Raw genomic sequence first — 19,481 nt, 5'->3', positions numbered from 1 at the left:
TATTTTGGATTCGAGATGTCGTGCTCCCTAAACTCGGCAGACGAGGCTCAGTTTGTGTGTTTGCTTCCATCAGGTGAAAAAAGCGTTCTTTGCGCTCGTGGCAAACGGGGTTCGTGCAGCTCCTCTGTGGGACAGTAAACGACAGGCTTTTGTAGGTGAGTATCAAAACAACGTCCCTTTCAATGGCAGATTGAGTTTTCATTTTGTACTGTTTGCTCTTGCTCAGCAAACAGCTTGTTTGGCTTGAATCCTGCTTTGAGCTTGGTGAATATTAATCAGAGGCTTGTCTTGCAATTTTGCAAAAAAAATAAAAAATACTTAATAAACAGGGGTGTGATTCTTCCCTGCGAGTTGGCAGGGTAGCTTCGAGGCACGCTTTCTGAGCTGTTTAGCCTGGCCTTGAATCCCGACCCAGATACAAGCTTTTACCCTGTTGTTTCACATATAGGGAGATGCATCGATGTGTGTACCATCCATCATAAGATCCATCTGTACAGGGGTGACTCGTGGTCATCTGTGAATAATGAAGATCCTCCCGGTCGATCGCTAAATTAACACCGGGGGGGGGGGGGGGTTGACTCAGCCTGTCATCCTTCCGAGGTCGGCAAATTAGTACCAGCTTGCTGGGATGAATGATCATGGTGTGTACCCCGGTTTAGAATAGGTACACCGTATCCCTGCGCATCGTAAGAGGCGACCAAGGGTTGGCGTCAGGAAGGGCATCCGGCCATAAAAACATTGCCTCAAACAGGGAACCATGATTGTCATGGGGCCCGCAAGGGTAACCCCCGCTCTAGCGGGGAAATGGCCTTAAAACGATCATTCATTCTACAGTGTCCTTCGCCAAGACGAGGCGTGTTATCACTGCCATCCTAGCCAAATTACAAATCACTGTCTAAACTGCTGGTACTAAGTGATCTGGTCTTCTTGGGCATCATTGATACAAGGTTACACTGCTTGCTATCTTGGTGTGGTTACTGTCTGCAGGGCAGCTACTGCTCTATGAAATAAACTAGTTCACCAGGTGGCTCACATGTTTGACATGGACAACCATCTTTGAATCTGCTGAGCAACAAATTCATTCTGTGCCAATTACAATTCTTTTTCAAACCTAGCAATACTGGCAGGCTCTCATCAGAGCGAGTGGTCAACTGAACGTATAAGTTTGATTGTAGTTCATTCTGTTCATCAAGATAAATTCGGTTTCATTTGATCCCAAGCGAATTGGATTGGTGGAGGCATGCATCACTTAAAAAATGAGTTCCCGTACAAGGACATTCAACACAGGAGAAGGCCATTGGGCCCATCAAAGCCTGGGCTAGTATTGCCAACCTATGTTTGTTTGTCCGTTCTCTATCCTTGAAATGCAGAGCATCAAGCAAGACAATTATTGATCTATGGTATGACTCAGCCAGGGTTCGAATCGCTGACTTCCCAGACTCGGAGCAGATGCTCCAGCCATTACGCCACAAAGTCTGGTTGAATCATGTCGGTCTTGGATGCTTCTTACCCACGGAAAACTATCTTAGACAATTCACCACACCTTCACCGTATATGGAAATTTTTGCCACATGCAGCCTTAGGAATCGAACCCACACTATGAAGGGCAATTTTACAAGGCTCTTCACCACCAAGACTCTCCATAATGATTGGTGTACAATTTGAGAGCCATTAATCTACCTGGCCATGGATACTTGAACCCTCCTCCTTTCCTCCCCCTACCCAACACCCCTTATTTTATGATAATTGATTTTTCTGAAGTGGTTTGCAATGTAAGTAACATCATTTATTGAAACAAGGTGTTTTTACTGTCTTTTGTTGCAGGAATGCTTACAATAACAGACTTCATCAACATTTTGCACAGATATTACAAATCACCTCTGGTACTTCATCTTCCTCTTTTCACTTGAACAAATTTATATCATTGATATTTTTCTTAATCCAAAAGGTTTTTTTAATGTTTAAAATATATATATCCCTGACAGGTACAAATCTACGAATTGGAAGAACACAAGATAGAGACTTGGAGAGGTACTTTCTCGCGGCATGTGCACCCTTGTTTATTGCGGGTTTGTTCTGATGCAACAAATTCCACGAATTAAATTCTTTGCCATTTTGCTGTTTAGTCCATCTTCCATATCTTGTTATTCTTATTCCTTTTGATGTTGTACGTTTCTACATGATGTTTTGAATTTGCTGTTACTGAAGAGGAATTTCTCTGGATATGGGACAATAACTTCTTTTTTTTTTAATGATTAAAAAAACAAAAAAACATCTTTAGAGGCCATTTTTCCCCGCAAAGCGGGGGTTGGCCTTTTTCGGGCACCGTGGTTGTTGTTGTTTTTGTTGGTCCCCTTTTTGAAACAATGTTTTACGGCCGGATGCCCTTCCTGCCGCCAACCCTGTTTGTCACCTTTTACGACAAACAGGGAATTACCAGTGAATTGGTACTCAATTAGCCGACCTCGGAAGGATGACAGGCTGAGTCAACCCCCCTGGCGTTAATTCAGCGATCGACCGGGATTCAAACCCAGGATCCTAGGATCCTAAGCTGGCACCCTAGCCGCTAGCCCAACACCAGGCCCCAAAAAATGATTAATGCAGTAATTTAATTTTAATTAATTATTTAATTAGAATTATTGATTAATTGGTTTCTTCAGTATTTGGGACAAACCTGTTTTTGTTTTAACACTTCTTCCATTAGATGTTTGGCTTTCTCAAATTGTAAAGCAGAAAGCCGATTATATTTTAACATATGTAATGCCGAATTTCCTCATTTTGTGCATACTGCTGTCATTCATTTAAATTTGGGAGACATCAGGGGCATTTGTCTGATGGATAACTGGATAAGCTATTAGTGCTGTGTATACACTTCACTTGCATTCCAAACACTTATGGGTCTTTTGTGTTTATACAATTCTGGACAAATATTAACCTGGGGTTATAGTTGGGAGATTGTATTCATAAAAATTGACGTGCTGAGATTGGGAAGTCAAGCGCATAACGAACTCAAAGTTATGCTGGAAAATGCAGTCCCAAAGTCAAATGTTTAATCCACAGTGGCCTTCATCATAGGCCTGCAATATACCGATTTAGACAGTGAGCCAGAACAGGGAACCATTTTCATCATTGCCTTTGTAGTTTTATGAAGTCTTATCTGTGTGCATGCAAGCATATAAACATGCGCGCGCGCGCGCACACACACACACACACACACACACACACACACACACACACACACACACACAGTCGTTTCACAATCTGAAGAGACCCAACTACCCCACAAATACCTGCCAATAACCTGTCTACCAATAACATACAAATTTTTAACAGGAATCATCACAACAACATTGTACCACCATCGAACATAACGCCGAGAGGCAGAACAGAAGGGATGCAAAGAGGGCAAGTTATAGAACAATAGACCACCGACTACGAAACAAGGCCACACTCGAAAATTGCAATACGAGAAGAACCAAATTGTCCACAACATGGATAGAGTATTAAAAAAATAAGCTTTTGACAGTGTCCCACATTCATGGATGATAAAGTGCATGCAAATGTACAAGATAAATCTCCAAATAATCAAGCTGATTGAGAAGGCAATGGATCTACGGAATACCACACTAATCCTGCAGCACTCAGAAGGAAAGATTGAAACACCAGGAGCTAAGATACAACGTGGGATCTTCCAAGAAGACACTGTCCGTCCCATCCCCCCCGTACCCCTCCTCTTATTTTGCCAATCCCTGAACCCACTAAGCAACCTCATTAATGAGCAAGGACATGGATACACCCTAACATCCAATAAAAGAACATAAAAAGAAACAAGAAAAGTGATACATCTACTACAAATTGGCAAAACAATTGAAATTAGTGATATTGTTCTCCGACAACATCCAAATATAATTTAGCCGAGATAACTGTGCCAAGTGCACATTCATGCAAGGTAGACTAACAAAAACGGACAACATAGAAGTCGACCTAGATACAACATTTCAGGAGCTCGACAATGAAGCATCTTATAAATACCTTGGAGTAGAAGTGGGCAACCAAATTTGTCATTAACAATTGCACAAAACAATTACCAAAGACTACCTGCATAGAACGAGGCTGATCCTGAAAACATATCACCCCAAGGAACAAAATCAGCCAGAAACCAACTTAGCAGTACCAGTATTCCAGTACAGCTGTGGAATAGTAAGCTGGCCACAAGTGGATATCAAAAAACTAGATATCAAAACAAGCAAACTCTTCAATATCCACAAAATGTTCTACAAAAATCAGTGCATCCCAAGAATGTACCTGCCAAGGAAAGAAGGAGGTGGCTGCCTGATGGAATGTAGGAAATGAGCAATGAATGTAGGATTCGCAGAGTATGTGAAAAGCTCCACAGACTGCCGAATACAATTTGTGTACACGCATGAACAAAACAAACCAGAAAAGGTATCTCACTCACCTTGCAAAAAACTTCCAAAACCAGGTGCGAATAGAAGATGTCACGCACCAAACCAAAACAGCAACAAATACAGCCTCAACGATGGCAAAAAAAAGACAAGAAAAATACAAGATGAAATACCAGCAGATATATAGTGACAATTGAGAGAAAGACAAAAGAGCAGGGGGGAAAAAAAAGTTGCACAGATTGGGGATAGACAAAGAAGATCACTGGAATGGCTAAGAATAGGTCAGCTCAACTGGGAAGGAAAACGAATCATTTATTAATGCCTTAGAGTCCTAGACCAAGGACACTACACGATTGGCTTTAAAAAGATGGCAGAGTGGAGTCAATCTGACAAGTGTAGGTTCTGCAAGGTAGAAACAGAAAGCACGAATCACCTCCTATCAGGATTAAAAAAAAAACATGTCAGAGCAGCTGTACACCCAAAGGCACAACAGGTTATGTCGAGTAATCCACTGGCACGTCTGCAGAAAATTTTATATCCCAGTTCCACAAAACGCATGGAAACATGAACCAAAAGCAATCACTGAAAACAGACATAATGCAAAAAAAAAAAAACAGACTTAAAACAAAGACAATGCTCACTCAAAGACATAATGATAATTGGAGCAATAATAATAATAATAATTCATTTATTTTGTATAGCGCTTTTCAAGAAGCCCAAAGGCGCTTTGACAGAGTGGAAAACATAATGCATAACAATACATGAAAACAACAATTGCAAAAAGTCAAGAATCAATAGGGAAATATTTAAAGCAAAAGGAGGGAGAAGGAGAAGAGATAGTCAGGGGTTAAATGCTGTGGGTTGAATGCAGTATTGAACAGGTGGGTCTTTCGTGATGTTTTGAATGTGGTGAGTGAGGAGGAGTCTCTGATGGTGTGAGGTGCGGTAGTGAGTTCCAGAGGGTGGGAGCAGCGATGGAGAAGGCCCTGTCCCCCCAGGATCTGAATTTGGTCCGGATGGAGGGGGTCAGGAGGTTGGTACCAGCAGAGTGGGATGGGTACCAGCAGTACCAGCAGTTGAGGGTTGCGGGTGGGAGTGTGTCTGGAGAGGAGGTCAGCCAGGTAGGATGGGGCCAGGTTATGGAGGGCTTTGTATGTCAAGAGGAGGATTTTGTACTGGATTCTCTGGGGGATGGGGAGCCAGTGAAGCTTGTAAAGGACGGGGGTGATGTGGTCACGGGTCCGGGAATGGGTGAGTAGACGGGCAGCGGAGTTCTGAATGTATTGGAGTTTATTGGTGATTTTTGAGGGTGAACCATAGAGGAGGCTATTGCAGTCGTCCAGACGGGAGGTGATGAAGGCGTGGATGAGGGTTTCTGCAGCCGTGGAGGGGAGGGATGAGCGGAGACGGGCAATGTTTTTCAGGTGAAAGAAGGCTGTCTTTGTGATCTGTTTAGTGTATTTGTCGAAGGAGAGGGTTTGGTCAAAGATGACGCCAAGATTCCGGATGTGAGGGGAGGTGGATACTGGGATACCGTCGATGTTGAGGGCAAAGTTATGGGTGGATTTTGTGAGCGTTTTTGGGCCAATGATGATTATTTCAGATTTATCACAGTTAAGCTTGAGGAAGTTGATTTGAAGCCAGGATTTTATTTCAGTGATGCAGTTTGTCAGGATAGAGTGGGTGTCGGTGGAGACGGACTTGGTGGAGATGAAAAGCTGGATGTCATCGGTGAAGCAGTGGAATTGGAGACCATGATGGCGGATTAAGTGACCGAGGGGGGACAGGTAAAGGATGAAGAGGAGGGGGCCAAGAACTGAACCTTGGGGGACACCTTGGGGGAGGGGAGCAGTGGGGGATTTGCAGTTATTGATGGAGATGAACTGGCGTCTGTCAGAGAGGTATGATTTAATCCAAGAGAGGACAGTGCCAGTAACGTTAAAGGTGGATTCAAGTCGGGTGAGGAGGATGGTGTGATCGATGGTGTCAAAGGCAGCGCTGAGATCGAGGAGGACGAGAATGTTGAGTTTGCCAGCATCAGAGGAGAGGAGAAGGTCGTTGGTGATTTTGAGGAGAGCAGTTTCAGTACTGTGGTTGGAGCGGAATCCGGATTAGAATGTTTCATACAGGTTATTGGCAGAGAGGTGATGTTTGAGTTGAGTGGCTACAGCGCGTTCCAAAACTTTTGACAGAAAGGGTAGGTTGGAGATGGGTCTGAAGTTGTTTAGGGTGTCAGGGTTTAGACCAGGTTTTTTTAGAATGGGGGTAACAGCAGCAATTTTGAGGGAAGGTGGGACGATGCCTGTAGACAGGGAGGAGTTTATTGTTGCAATGATAAGTGGAGAGAGAGAGAGCAGGGAGGGAGGCCTTGGCAAAGCTGGAGGGGATGGGGTCAAGAGTGCAGGTGGCAGTTTTCATTCTTATGAGGAGTTCAGAGAGGTCAGTAGGGGAGATTGGGGAGAACCGAGACAGGGGATGGCAGGACAAGGGGGGGCAGGTGGTTGGAGGGGGAGCGGGTGCGGCGGTGGTCAAGCTGTTGTAGATGTTGTCAATTTTGCGTTGGAAGAAAGAGAGGAAGGAGATGCAGTTGTCTACTGTGAATGACTGGGTGGTGGTGTCCAGGGGGCGGAGGAGTTTGTTTATTGTCGAGAAGAGTGCTTTTGGGTTTCCGGAGCCAGAGTGGATAATTTGAGAGTAGTAGGCGGAGCGGGCGCGGAAGAGGGCATCTTTGTAGTGTTGTAGGTGGTCCTTGTAGGCTTGGGAGTGAACTGTGAGACCTGTTTTATTGCGGAGTCTTTCAAGTTGGCGAGCACGAGTTTTCATCAGGCGGAGTTCAGGAGTAAACCAGGGAGCAGAATGGGTGAAAGAAACTGTTTTGGTTTTTACAGGCGCAAGCTGGTCAAGGCAAGAGGAGAGAGTGTGGTTGTAGTAGTCAGTGAGGTCGGAAGGGGGTGTGGAGGTCAACGAAGGGAGAAGTGGACATTTTTTCAGAGAGGGTGGATGAGAATGAGGTAGGTGAAAGAGCGTTTAGCTTACGGAAGTTAATAGTGCGATAATGTGTTGGTGTTGGGGTGGGGATGTTGATGGTAATGATATGGTAATGAAGATGGCAATGGTAATGATAAAGAAGAACATCACCAAGATACTACAAACCATCCCTGGGAACATTACCACAAACAAACTACAGTTGTCACTGAGCTCCGCACAGCCTCCGATTCTGAAAAGAGCCCTTGGAACAAAACTTTGAGAAAAACACAACTTCCCAACTTAGCCCATGAAACACAATCCTTCACCGAAGCGGGTGTGGTTACTTTGAATCCTGGGAAGACTCTGCTCCACCTTCGAAAACCCAAATTGTGGAGATAATCAATGACACTCACATACGTAGGTGTACATGCATTGCCCACACTTGCTCACTCCTGTGCAAACACACACATTCACTTCTCCCTCTCCTCACTCTTTCCTCCCAAATACTATATTTTACATTTTATCTCCCTCTCCTCCTGTTCACAACTGCTGACACTATCCAATCCCCAACTATAGATTATAATATGAGTTCCTTTACAAAGAACTTCAATGCAGGAGGAGGGTAATAGGCCCATGAAAGCCTGCGCAATGGCTGCCAACCTATGGTTTTGTCTGTTTCCTATCCTTTTTAAATGCTGAGCATCGAGCAAGGAAGCAGTACGTACATAGTTCCGGGGAGCTTATGGGATGGCTGTTGTCCGTCCGTCAGTCTGTAAACACTTGCAACTTCTTCTCCGAAACTGCTGATAGGATTATGACCAAACTTGACACAAATTATATTTGGTATGTTGCAAATCAAGTTTGTTCATGGCATTAAAAAATTGGTGTCTAACGGGGGTCAAAGTGGATCCAGGTTTGCCCCCCCCCTCCCCTCCCCAAATATAGGAATTTGCTTTTTCCTCTGAAACTTCAGACACGATTTCGATGAAACTTCACGCCAACCTTCATCATCCGTGATGTACCAAAGTTTGTTCATGGCATTAAGAAAATTGGGCCCGAAGAGGCTCTACAGGGGGGTTGCCCCCCTAAATAGGTACAATGCCTTCAGGAAGTATTCACACCCTTTGACCTTTTTCACATTTTGTTGCCTAAATTCAAAATGGATTAAATTGAGACTTCATGGAGTCAACCTGTGGCCAATTCAATTGATGGATGGGACATGATTTAGAAAGAAACACGCCTTTCCATGTAAGGTCCCACAGTTGACAGTGCATGTCAGAGCAGAAACTTTACCATGAGGACCAAGGAACTGTCCATAGAACTGTTTCGCTAGAACCATAGAATAGTCTGAGATAGAATTGTGAGGAGGCATTGATCTGGGGAAGAGTATAAAACAATTTCTAGAGTGTTGAAAGTTCCCAAGAGCACAGTGAGCTCCATTATTAGGAAATGTAAGGAATATGGAACTACTCAGACTTCCTAGAGCTGAGCAACCAGGCAAGAATGACCTTGGTTAGAGAGTTGACCAAGAACCAATGACCACTCAGAGCTACAGAGTTCCTTGGCTGAGATGGGAAAACCTGCGGGAAGGACAACAGTACAGTATCTGCAGTACTTCACAAATCTAGTCTTTGTGGGAGAGTGGCCAGACAGAAGCCACTCCTGAGAAAACGGCGCATGACAGTATGCCTAGAATTTGCAAAAAGGCACATGAAAGGCTGAGAGCATGAGGCAAAAGATTATGTGGCCTGATAATATGAAAATTCAACTCTTTGGCCTGAATGCAAAGCGCTGTGTCTGGCAAAACCGAGCACAGCTCATCACTCATCTAACACCACCCCTACTGTTAAGTGTGGTGGTGGCAGCATCATGCTATGGGGATGCTTTTCAGCGGCAGGAACTAGCAGACTTGTAAGGATTGAGGGAACAATTAAGGCTGCCAAATACAGGCAAAGACTTGAAGAGAACATGCTTCAGAGTGCAAAAGACCTTAGACTGTGGCAAAGATTTACGTTCCAACAGAACAATAACCTGAATTATACCGCCAAAGCAACACTGGAATGGCTTCAGAACAAGAATGTGAAAGTCCTTGAGTGGCCCAACCAAAGTCCAGACTTGAATCCCATTGAAAATCTGTGAAAGACTTAAAGATTTCTGTTCACTGACACTCCCCATCCAACTTGACAGAGCTTGAGCGAATCTGCAAAGAAGAAAGTGAGAAACTCCCCAAATCCAGATGTTCTAAGTTGATACAGACATACCCAAGAAGACTCAAAGCTATGTATAATCACTGCCAAAGGCACTTCTATGAAGTATTGACTCAGGGAGTTGAATACTTATGTATTAAAAGTCTCATGATTACATTAGTATGATTCTATATGCTGCCTTGTCTTCCAGCAACCATTGAAATTGGTTTAAAATACCTTTAGTCGGTGTAGTATACTGCTTTATTCTACCAGGTAAGCTCCCAGGGGTATTGCCGCCAACAAAATCGCCGAAGACATTATGCTTTCGGGTTTGAACCTTTCTTTTTGATGATATCTCAAGTTGGTTCTGCCCCTGCATTATAATATTTTTTTGCAGAGCACATCATTTTGTGTAGTGGATTCTGTTTGCATTTTTATAGCCTTTGAAAACAAAAAAACAAAGGACAGTTGTTGTGCAAAGTTGACTGAATACTTTTTGCTGTCATAAGCAAACTTCTTTATATTGATGTTATTCATGTTCCTTCACCATCCCATTTAGAACTTTATCTTCAGGATTCGTTCAAGCCTCTTGTGAATATATCGCCTGATGCAAGGTGAGGGAACTTGGCCTCTTCAGAATGAAGGCCCACTGTTAGGTTTTGGTGCAAACTTGGCTTTTATCTTCTTCTTTTTTTAACGATTCACTCTCTTTGTACATCATCCCGCTTGCTTTGCAGTCTGTACGACGCAGTTTACTCGCTCATTCGAAACAAGATCCACCGACTGCCTGTGGTGGACCCAATGACTGGGAATGCCCTATACATCCTCACACACAAGCGTGTATTGCGGTTCCTGCAGCTCTTTGTAAGGATGTATTTTTAAAAGGATACATTTTTGAGGTAGTGGTTAAGCGTTTGAGGTCACATCTGAGCGACTTAGGCATATTATTTCTGAGCCATTAGGCTTCCAGCACTCAAAATCCAGAAAGCACAGCATTCAAGCCTACCACAGCTCTGTTGTTTGGTACATATAGCTCTGTTGTTTGGTTCACACAGCTCTGTTGTTTGGGCCACTCAGGTCTGTTGTTTGGTACACACAGCTCTGTTGTTTGGTTCACACAGCTCTGTTTGGGACACTCAGGTCTGTTGTTTGGGACACTCAGGTCTGTTGTTTGGGACACTCGGGTCTGTTGTTTGGGACACTCGGGTCTGTTGTTTGGGACACTCGGGTCTGTTGTTTGGGACACTCGGGTCTGTTGTTTGGGACACTCGGGTCTGTTGTTTGGGACACTCGGGTCTATTGTTTGGGACACTCGGGTCTGTTGTTTGGGACACTCGGGTCTGTTGTTTGGGACACTCAGGTCTGTTGTTTGGGACACTCGGGTCTGTTGTTTGGGACACTCGGGTCTGTTGTTTGGGACACTCTGGTCTGTTGTTTGGGACACTCTGGTCTGTTGTTTGGGACACTCTGGTCTGTTGTTTGGGACACTCTGGTCTGTTGTTTGGGACACTGCGGTCTGTTGTTTGGGACACTGCGGTCTGTTGTTTGGGACACTGCGGTCTGTTGTTTGGGACACTGCGGTCTGTTGTTTGGGACACTGCGGTCTGTTGTTTGGGACACTGCGGTCTGTTGTTTGGGACACTGCGGTCTGTTGTTTGGGACACTCGGGTCTGTTGTTTGGGAAACTCGGGTCTGTTGTTTGGGACACTCGGGTGTTGTTTGGGGCACTCGGGTGTTGTTTGGGGCACTCGGGTGTTGTTTGGGACACTCGGGTCTGTTGTTTGGGAAACTCGGGTCTGTTGTTTGGGACACTCGGGTCTGTTGTTTGGGACACTCGGGTCTGTTGTTTGGGACACTCGGGTCTGTTGTTTGGGACACTCGGGTCTGTTGTTTGGGACACTCGGGTCTGTTGTTTGGGACACTCGGGTCTGTTGTTTGGGACACTCGGGTCTGTTGTTTGGGACACTCGGGTCTGTTGTTTGGGACACTCGGGTCTGTTGTTTGGGACACTCGGGTCTGTTGTTTGGGACACTCGGGTCTGTTGTTTGGGACACTCGGGTCTGTTGTTTGGGACACTCGGGTCTGTTGTTTGGGACACTCGGGTCTGTTGTTTGGGACACTCGGGTCTGTTGTTTGGGACACTCGGGTCTGTTGTTTGGGACACTCGGGTCTGTTGTTTGGGACACTCGGGTCTGTTGTTTGGGACACTCGGGTCTGTTGTTTGGGACACTCGGGTCTGTTGTTTGGGACACTCGGGTCTGTTGTTTGGGACACTCGGGTCTGTTGTTTGGGACACTCGGGTCTGTTGTTTGGGACACTCGGGTCTGTTGTTTGGGACACTCGGGTCTGTTGTTTGGGACACTCGGGTCTGTTGTTTGGGACACTCGGGTCTGTTGTTTGGGACACTCGGGTCTGTTGTTTGGGACACTCGGGTCTGTTGTTTGGGACACTCCGGTCTGTTGTTTGGGACACTCCGGTCTGTTGTTTGGGACACTCCGGTCTGTTGTTTGGGACACTCCGGTCTGTTGTTTGGGACACTCCGGTCTGTTGTTTGGGACACTCCGGTCTGTTGTTTGGGACACTCCGGTCTGTTGTTTGGGACACTCCGGTCTGCTGTTTGGGACACTCAGGTCTGTTGTTTGCTGCACCCAGCTCTGTTGTAACATTTAGCGTTTTACATTCCAAGTATTCAATGACCCCAGTGGCTAGGTAAAGATGTAGGTAAACGTACAAATGGCCACTGGAGCAGTTTGTCACTCCCAATGGGGGAGAGTTTGAAATGGATTTTTTTTCTTCTTTTTTTGTATACAGAATCGAGGCTTGTGAAAGAGCTAAAATTTATCACAAAAAAAAAAAAATCAAACAGACAAACAAAATATATAAAAAGAGGGAGCGGTAGACAAGATGGGGAGAGAAGGGGAAGCACACAAACACAACATTTGAGAGCAGGGACATCGGGAGATGTGTGGGAGGGAGAGGGTTTGGGGTGAGGAGGCGTGGGAAGGGGGAAGAGTGGGGTGGGAGAAGTATAAAACACAAGGACACCAAAGACTTCCAGGAAAGAATTTGGTATTTCAAAAAAGTGGATGTGGGGTGAAATTGGTGGGGGTAGAAAAGATCAAGGTTTTGGATGGGGGAAGATAAGAGATGGTGGTGAACAGCTGCTTTAAAGACCTGGAGGGAGGAGTGGGATTGAAGAGAGTGAGGGAGTTTGTTCCAGAGGTGGGAGAAAAAAGGAGTGAAGGTGAGCAGAGAGTCTTGATTTGGGCAGTTTAACCATAAGAGGGTTGCAGGAAGATCTTGTGCGACCTGTAGGAATATTTGGGGGACAGAGCCCAGAGAGAGCTGGGGGAGCAAGGCCGGAGAGGAGTCGGTAGAAGACAGAAAGACCACCAACCTGCCTGTGGTGAGTAAGTGAAAGGCCCTCGGAGATAGCTTCATCGCGGGAGATTCCAATGATTCTGAACGCTTTGGTTTCAACAGCGTGAAGATGAGCTAGGTGTGAGGCAGGAGCACCAGCCCAGAGGGGAGAGCAGTACTCCATTGAGCTGCGGATGAAAGCCTTGTAGGTGGTGAGGAGCTCAGGTGTGCCAAGGAAGGACTTCGCACGACGGAGGATGCCCAGTCGGCGACTGGCTTTGGAGGCCAGCTTGGAAATGTGGTTTTCCCAGGAAAGATCACGGCAGATAGTGAGACCCAAAAGCTTGAGTGACAGAACTTCTTGGAGAGGATTATTCAGAAAGTGGATGGGAGGGTTGTCCAGTCGGTCTTTTCGGAGAGACATCGTAAGAGTGTGGGATTTGTCAGGATTGAAAGACATTCCACTTGTTTGCCCAGTCTGTGATATTGTCCAGGTCTGCAGAGAGTGAGGAGGCTGCAGACTGCCGATCTGAGGGATGAGGAATGGAGCGGCAGAGAGTGGAGTCATCAGCAAAGAGATAGAGAGGATTTTCAAGAGAGTCAGAGAGATCATTGCTGAAGACCAGAAAAAGCACAGGGCCCAGAACACTGCTTTGGAGAACTCCAGCCTGAACAGGAAGAGGAGATGAGAGAAACCCATTCAGGGCCACACGTTGACTGCGACTAGAGAGGAAGTCCGCCAGCCATGCGTGGAGATTTCTATGGATACCAAAGGAGGAGGGTTTGGTGAGCAGAGCGGGGTGCCAGACCGTATCGAAGGCACGTGATATGTCGGGGGAGACAGCTCTAATTTCCTGTTTGGCATTGAGGATCTCCATCCATTGCTGAGACAGCAGAAGCAGCATGTCCAGAGTAGAGTGACCTGGTCTGAAACCAAATTGATGATCAGAGATCAAGCCATTGGAGAAGAGGAAAGATTCCATATCCGAAGCAATGATGGATTCCATGACTTTGCGGATGATTGGGAGCAGGCTGATTGGTCTGTAGTTGCAAGGATCTCTTTTTGCACCTTATTTGTGTACAGCGGTGATGTTGGCTGATTTCCAAGAAGATGGCAGATGACGTTGAGCAACAGAGAGGGTGAAGAGAACACAGAGAGAGAGAGAGAGAGAGAGAGAGAGAGAGAGAGAGAGAGAGAGAGAGAGAGAGAGAGAGAGAGAGAGAGAGAGAGAGAGAGCGAGCGGGAGAGAGAGAGAGAGAGAGCGGGAGAGAGAGAGCGGGAGAGAGAGAGCGGGAGAGAGAGAGCGGGAGAGAGAGAGAGAGAGAGAGAGAGAGAGAGAGAGAGAGAGAGCGAGCGGGAGAGAGAGAGAGAGAGAGCGGGAGAGAGAGAGCGGGAGAGAGAGCGGGAGAGAGAGAGCGGGAGAGAGAGAGCGGGAGAGAGAGAGCGGGAGAGAGAGAGCGGGAGAGAGAGAGCGGGAGAGAGAGAGTGGGAGAGAGAGAGCGGGAGAGAGAGAGCGGGAGAGAGAGAGCGGGAGAGAGAGAGCGGGAGAGAGAGAGCGGGAGAGAGAGAGCGGGAGAGAGAGAGCGGGAGAGAGAGAGCGGGAGAGAGAGAGCGGGAGAGAGAGAGCGGGAGAGAGAGAGCGGGAGAGAGAGAGCGGGAGAGAGAGAGCGGGAGAGAGAGAGCGGGAGAGAGAGAGAGAGAGAGAGAGAGAGAGAGAGAGAGAGAGAGCGGGAGAGAGAGAGCGGGAGAGAGAGAGCGGGAGAGAGAGAGCGGGAGAGAGAGAGCGGAGAGAGAGAGAGAGAGAGAGAGAGAGAGAGAGAGAGAGAGAGCGAGCGGGAGAGAGAGAGAGAGAGAGCGGGAGAGAGAGAGAGAGAGAGAGAGAGAGAGAGCGAGCGGGAGAGAGAGAGAGAGAGAGCGGGAGAGAGAGAGCGGGAGAGAGAGAGCGGGAGAGAGAGAGCGGGAGAGAGAGAGCGGGAGAGAGAGAGCGGGAGAGAGAGAGCGGGAGAGAGAGAGCGGGAGAGAGAGAGCGGGAGAGAGAGAGCGGGAGAGAGAGAGCGGGAGAGAGAGAGCGGGAGAGAGAGAGCGGGAGAGAGAGAGCGGGAGAGAGAGAGCGGGAGAGAGAGAGCGGGAGAGCGGAAGAACAGCGGAAGAACAGCGGAAGAACAGGATTTTAGGACCCGTGGGCTGATGCCGTCAGGTCCAGTTGCAGAATCAGAGTCGAGGGTTGACAGAAACTTTTCCACCTTGTCAGAGGGAAAGGACACAGAGTCCAGGAGCAGCTGGGTACGACTGGGTACGGTGGGTACAGAGACGGATGGGTTTGGGACACAAGATTTAGAGGCAAACACAGAGTTGAGGCATTCAGCTTTTTCACGTGCGGAGTCAGCTGTGTAGCCATTTGAGGTGAGGGAGGGGATGGAGGGGGAACAAACACCAGAAACAGATTTGACCAGACGCCACCAGGATTTGGAAGAGGGAGACAGATAAGAGAGTTCGGTCTTGAGAACAGAGAGATATTGTTTCCTGGCTCTCCTGAGGGTGGACACACACTTGTTTCGGGCTTTGGGAAAGGAAATGAGATTTCCTTCCGTTGGATTTGTTTTCCAGGATACGAAGGCAAGTTGTTTCTGGGCAACAGCCTCACCACAAGATTCCGTGTACCATGGACGGGAGGAAGGGTATGACAACTGAAGATGATATGGGATAAATCTGTGCATGAGAGAGAGCAATTTACTTTGGAAGAATTCCCAGGATGAGTTGATATCAGAGGCGGTCGAGATGGGAGACCAGTCCAGATGATTGATGGCTGCTTGAAGACCATGCCAGTTGGCCTGAGTGAAATGCCAGACTCGTCGACGCTGAGGAGGCTCTCTGAGAATGGTCAGAGAGATGTCCACTAAAACAAGCACATGATCAGATGAGCCGATTGGAGCAGAAGAAGAGCAGCAGACATTTTCAGGGAAGTTAGTCATAACCAAGTCCAGAAGAGAAGATGCTCCGTTGACTGAGATCCGGGTCGGGAAATTGACAGATTGTGTCAGTCCCAGTGAGTTGCAGAAGTCCTTTGCTGAGAAGCCATGGCTGGTGAGAGAGGTACCCACACCCAGCCAACTGGCATGGTGACAATTGAAATCACCACATATGAGGGAGAGAGAGTTGGGATGAGTAGATAGAAGTTGGTCCATATTATCAGACAGCGAGATGTAGATGGAGTCATCACTGTTTGGTGGACGGTACAACACACATATGAACAAAAGGTGGGAGCGAAGGGGAAGCCGTAGCCAGAGGTATTCCTGGGGGTGAGGTGGAGAGAGGGCAGTGCAGGGTGAGTGAGGAAGAGTTTTTGATAAAGATAGCAACCCCACCTCCAGGACGGCTCAGGTCTATTATACCGGAGGAGGGAGTAACCCGGGAGATACTAAGGAATCGGAGACGTCATGAAGGAGGAAAGTTTCTGTTAAGCAAATCACGTCTGGTTTGTCAGAAGCAACCTGTATGGAGAGATCAGTCAAGTTTGAGCGAAGGCCCCAGATGTTTGAGGTCCATACCGTTAATGAAGAGGAAGGGGGAGCATCGGATACAGAACAGGGGGGTGGAGGGGTAGGGTAAGATGTGGAAGAGGAGGAGGAAGAGGTAGGGAGAGCTGTTGAAGGTGTGTCAGAGATTTCAGAATAGCTCGGAGAAAGGGAAGGATGGGGCGGACAAAAGGTTTGATGGTGATTGGGTGAGGGACAGTGAGGTGTTATTTGAGGAGGGGGAAGAGCGAGGCAGAAGGTTGGGGGAGATGGAGGTGAGAGTTGGAACGGGGAGGAAGTGGGGAGGACGCTTTGAGGAGGAGGGGGAGAGAGGAGAAATGGAGAAGAAATGAGGGTGGGGAGATTTGAAGAGGAGGGGTGAGGGGGGAGTTTAGGAGGGAAGGGACAAGGGGGGGATTTGAAAGGGATGGGAGATGGGGGAGATTTGGAGGGCGAGGGGTGAGGAGGGAGTCTCGGAGGGTAGGGCGAGGGGGAGTCTAGGAGGGGAGGGGTATGGGGGGAGTTTAGGAGGGAAGGGGCAAGGGGGGAGATTTGAAACGTTTGGGTTATGTGGAGGATTTGGAGGGGAGGGGCAAGGGGGAAGATTTGAAAGGGATGGGTGATGGGGAAGATTTGGAGGGGAGGGGCAAGGGGGGAGATTTGGAGGGGAGGGGTGATGGGGAAGTTTTGGAGGGGAGGGGTGATGGGAAAGATTAGGAGGGGAGGGGTGAGATTGGATTTTAGAAAGTGTACGATTAATGGGAAACGAACATTTATTGCAAAATGAGTTTCTTGTGACCTTCGAGTCAAAAATACGTTTGAGGACGCTGGAGGGGGGATGGGAGAGCAGGTGAGTTTCGGGAATGTAGGAAAGAGGAACTGCAAGAGATGGAATTTTTTTTTGGAATGAATAGATTTGGTGAGCAGGTCGAAAACACCCTTTTAAAGAAGAAGAAGAAAAAGGTGTTATAATATACGACAGAATACAGTACTTCAGGGGAAAGTTTAAACATTTTTAAATTTAACTGTGAAAACTATCTGGGGAAATGGAGGTGAAACACGTGATCGAAGAACGAACGAACGAATAAGAACAACGAATAAACGAATAAGAACAACGAATAAGTATAAAGAAGGAAATATTTTTTTGGTATTTTTTATTTTTATTTTGGATGCCAATGCCAATTTTTGGATGCCAATCATGCCACCAAATCTGTCCTTTTGAAGACTGATAAATCTGAACGGAATACTGATCATGTTCATTTGAATAACTCAAAGGAAACCCTGTGAATTAATTTATGTATTAGATAAACGAGGAGGGGATAACAAGGAACACGTGAACATTTTTAGAACAGTGTTATTTACAAATAAATACGTGTCCTGGGTATTGTACATATGGAAGGTCCTCAACAACCAAAGCCTTATTGGGCCCAATTCACACCACAGGAGAAAGACCAGGGAGAAATCGACAAGACAGTGGAATACCAGTCGCAACCCAGGCATGGGTCGCGTGACAGACCGAGCTGGTCCAGCACATGAGCTGCAGTATGGCTTAAATGGTGGGATTTGAATGGGCATTTCTACGGCAGCAGACCAGGACCCCAGCAGCTCTTTCTGTCCCCATCAGACTCCTGCTCCAACCCCAACTGGCCAACAACAGAACCGGCCTGAGCTGCACTGGCTACAAACCAATCGTGGAATGGAATGGTAGCAAGGAACCACAAACTGAAGAAGAGAATAACCCAAGACTGGAACTATGCTGGACATGCACGCTGGCCTTTATCTGCTCCTGTGACACCCCACCCTGTCTGCCCCGCACGATTAGCAGTTCGGCCGTTAATCAAATTCGGCTGTAAGGGAGGTATATGGGATGGGGGGGGGGGGTTGCCCCCTACAATAGGTATTTGCTTTCTTCTCAGAAACTGCCCACGCAATTCCGATGCCCAAAACTGCCCAATTCCAATGAAGCATGACCACAATCTTCATTACCATGATGTACCAAAGTTTAACCACGGCATTAAAAAATTCGGCCATAAGGGGGAGGGGGGAAGTGGTTGGGGGGAGGGTGGTTGCCCCCTAAAATACATATTTGCTATCTTCGCAACCATTGAGATTTGTTTCAAATACCTTTAGTCAGTGAGGTATTCTTTATTCTACCAGGTGATCGCCCAGGGGCATTGCCGCTATTTTCCATGTAAACTCTGAACATCCCATTTTAAGGTCCCATTAACACCTACTGGAGCACGGCTCCACGCTGTAGAATCCAAAGCCTTTAGAATCATTGCTATCTCCCATGATTAAACTGATTCTGAGGGCCTTTCACTCGCTCACCGCAGGCAGGTTGGTAGTTTTTCTATCTTCTACCGAATCACTTCCGGCCTTCTGTGCACTGACCCCCAAATATACCTGCAGGACGCACAAGATCTGCCAGCAACCCTCTTTGGTGAAACTACTAAAATCAAGACTCTCTGCTCACCTTCACACTTTCATTCCTCTTTTTTCCCACCTCTGGAACAAACCCCCACACTCTCTTTAATCCCACTCCTCCCTCCAGGTCTTTAAAACAGCTGTTCACCACCATCTCTTATCTTCCCCCATCCAAAACCTTGATCTTTTCTACCCCTGTTAATCCCTGCTAAATCCCCTCCTTAAAATTCCCCGTTTTCCTTCCTGAAAGCCCCTGTAGTATCCATCTTGCTTATCCCGTGTACCGTGCCTCAGCCCTCTCCCTTCCACAGATCTGATGTCCCTGTTCTCTACTGTTGTGCTTACCCCCTCTTTCTTCCCCTCTTGTCTCCTGCTCCCTTTATTATATGGTCTATGTGTTAGCTCTTAGACGAGCCTCGACTGAGTATAGGGGAAAAAAACGTGGTTGTGGGCTGTCATCAATGGGGACTGGTATTCTTGTTTTTTTATGCAAAATTGGCAATTTTGGCAAAATTGCCAAATGTTATTTTAGTCCTAAAGGTGAGGGCATTTTTGCCATCACTGCCATGCATTACCCCATGCATACACATGATAAGGTGATGTAATGTAAGATTTTTTTTCT

General features: G+C 46.9%; 1 protein-coding gene across 5 annotated transcripts in view; it reads left to right on the top strand.

Annotated features, from left to right (window-relative positions):
• Positions 1-19,481, top strand: part of LOC137431290 (5'-AMP-activated protein kinase subunit gamma-2) — a 166,775-nt gene that overhangs the window by 130,543 nt on the left and 16,751 nt on the right. For all 5 annotated transcript variants that reach the window (XM_068122453.2, XM_068122455.2, XM_068122454.2 and 2 more), the window contains 5 exons: positions 74-155; positions 1,825-1,883; positions 1,986-2,031; positions 10,119-10,173; positions 10,297-10,423. In XM_068122453.2, coding sequence (XP_067978554.2) covers positions 74-155; positions 1,825-1,883; positions 1,986-2,031; positions 10,119-10,173; positions 10,297-10,423 — 369 coding nt within the window. The remainder of the gene's footprint in view (positions 1-73; positions 156-1,824; positions 1,884-1,985; positions 2,032-10,118; positions 10,174-10,296; positions 10,424-19,481) is intronic.

Source organism: Myxine glutinosa, chromosome 7 (genome assembly GCF_964187855.1).
Source record: "Myxine glutinosa chromosome 7, kmMyxGlut1.1, whole genome shotgun sequence".
Lineage (NCBI taxonomy): Eukaryota > Metazoa > Chordata > Myxini > Myxiniformes > Myxinidae > Myxine > Myxine glutinosa.
Note: the sequence above shows the minus strand (reverse complement) of the source record. Positions and strands in the feature narration are given on the sequence as shown.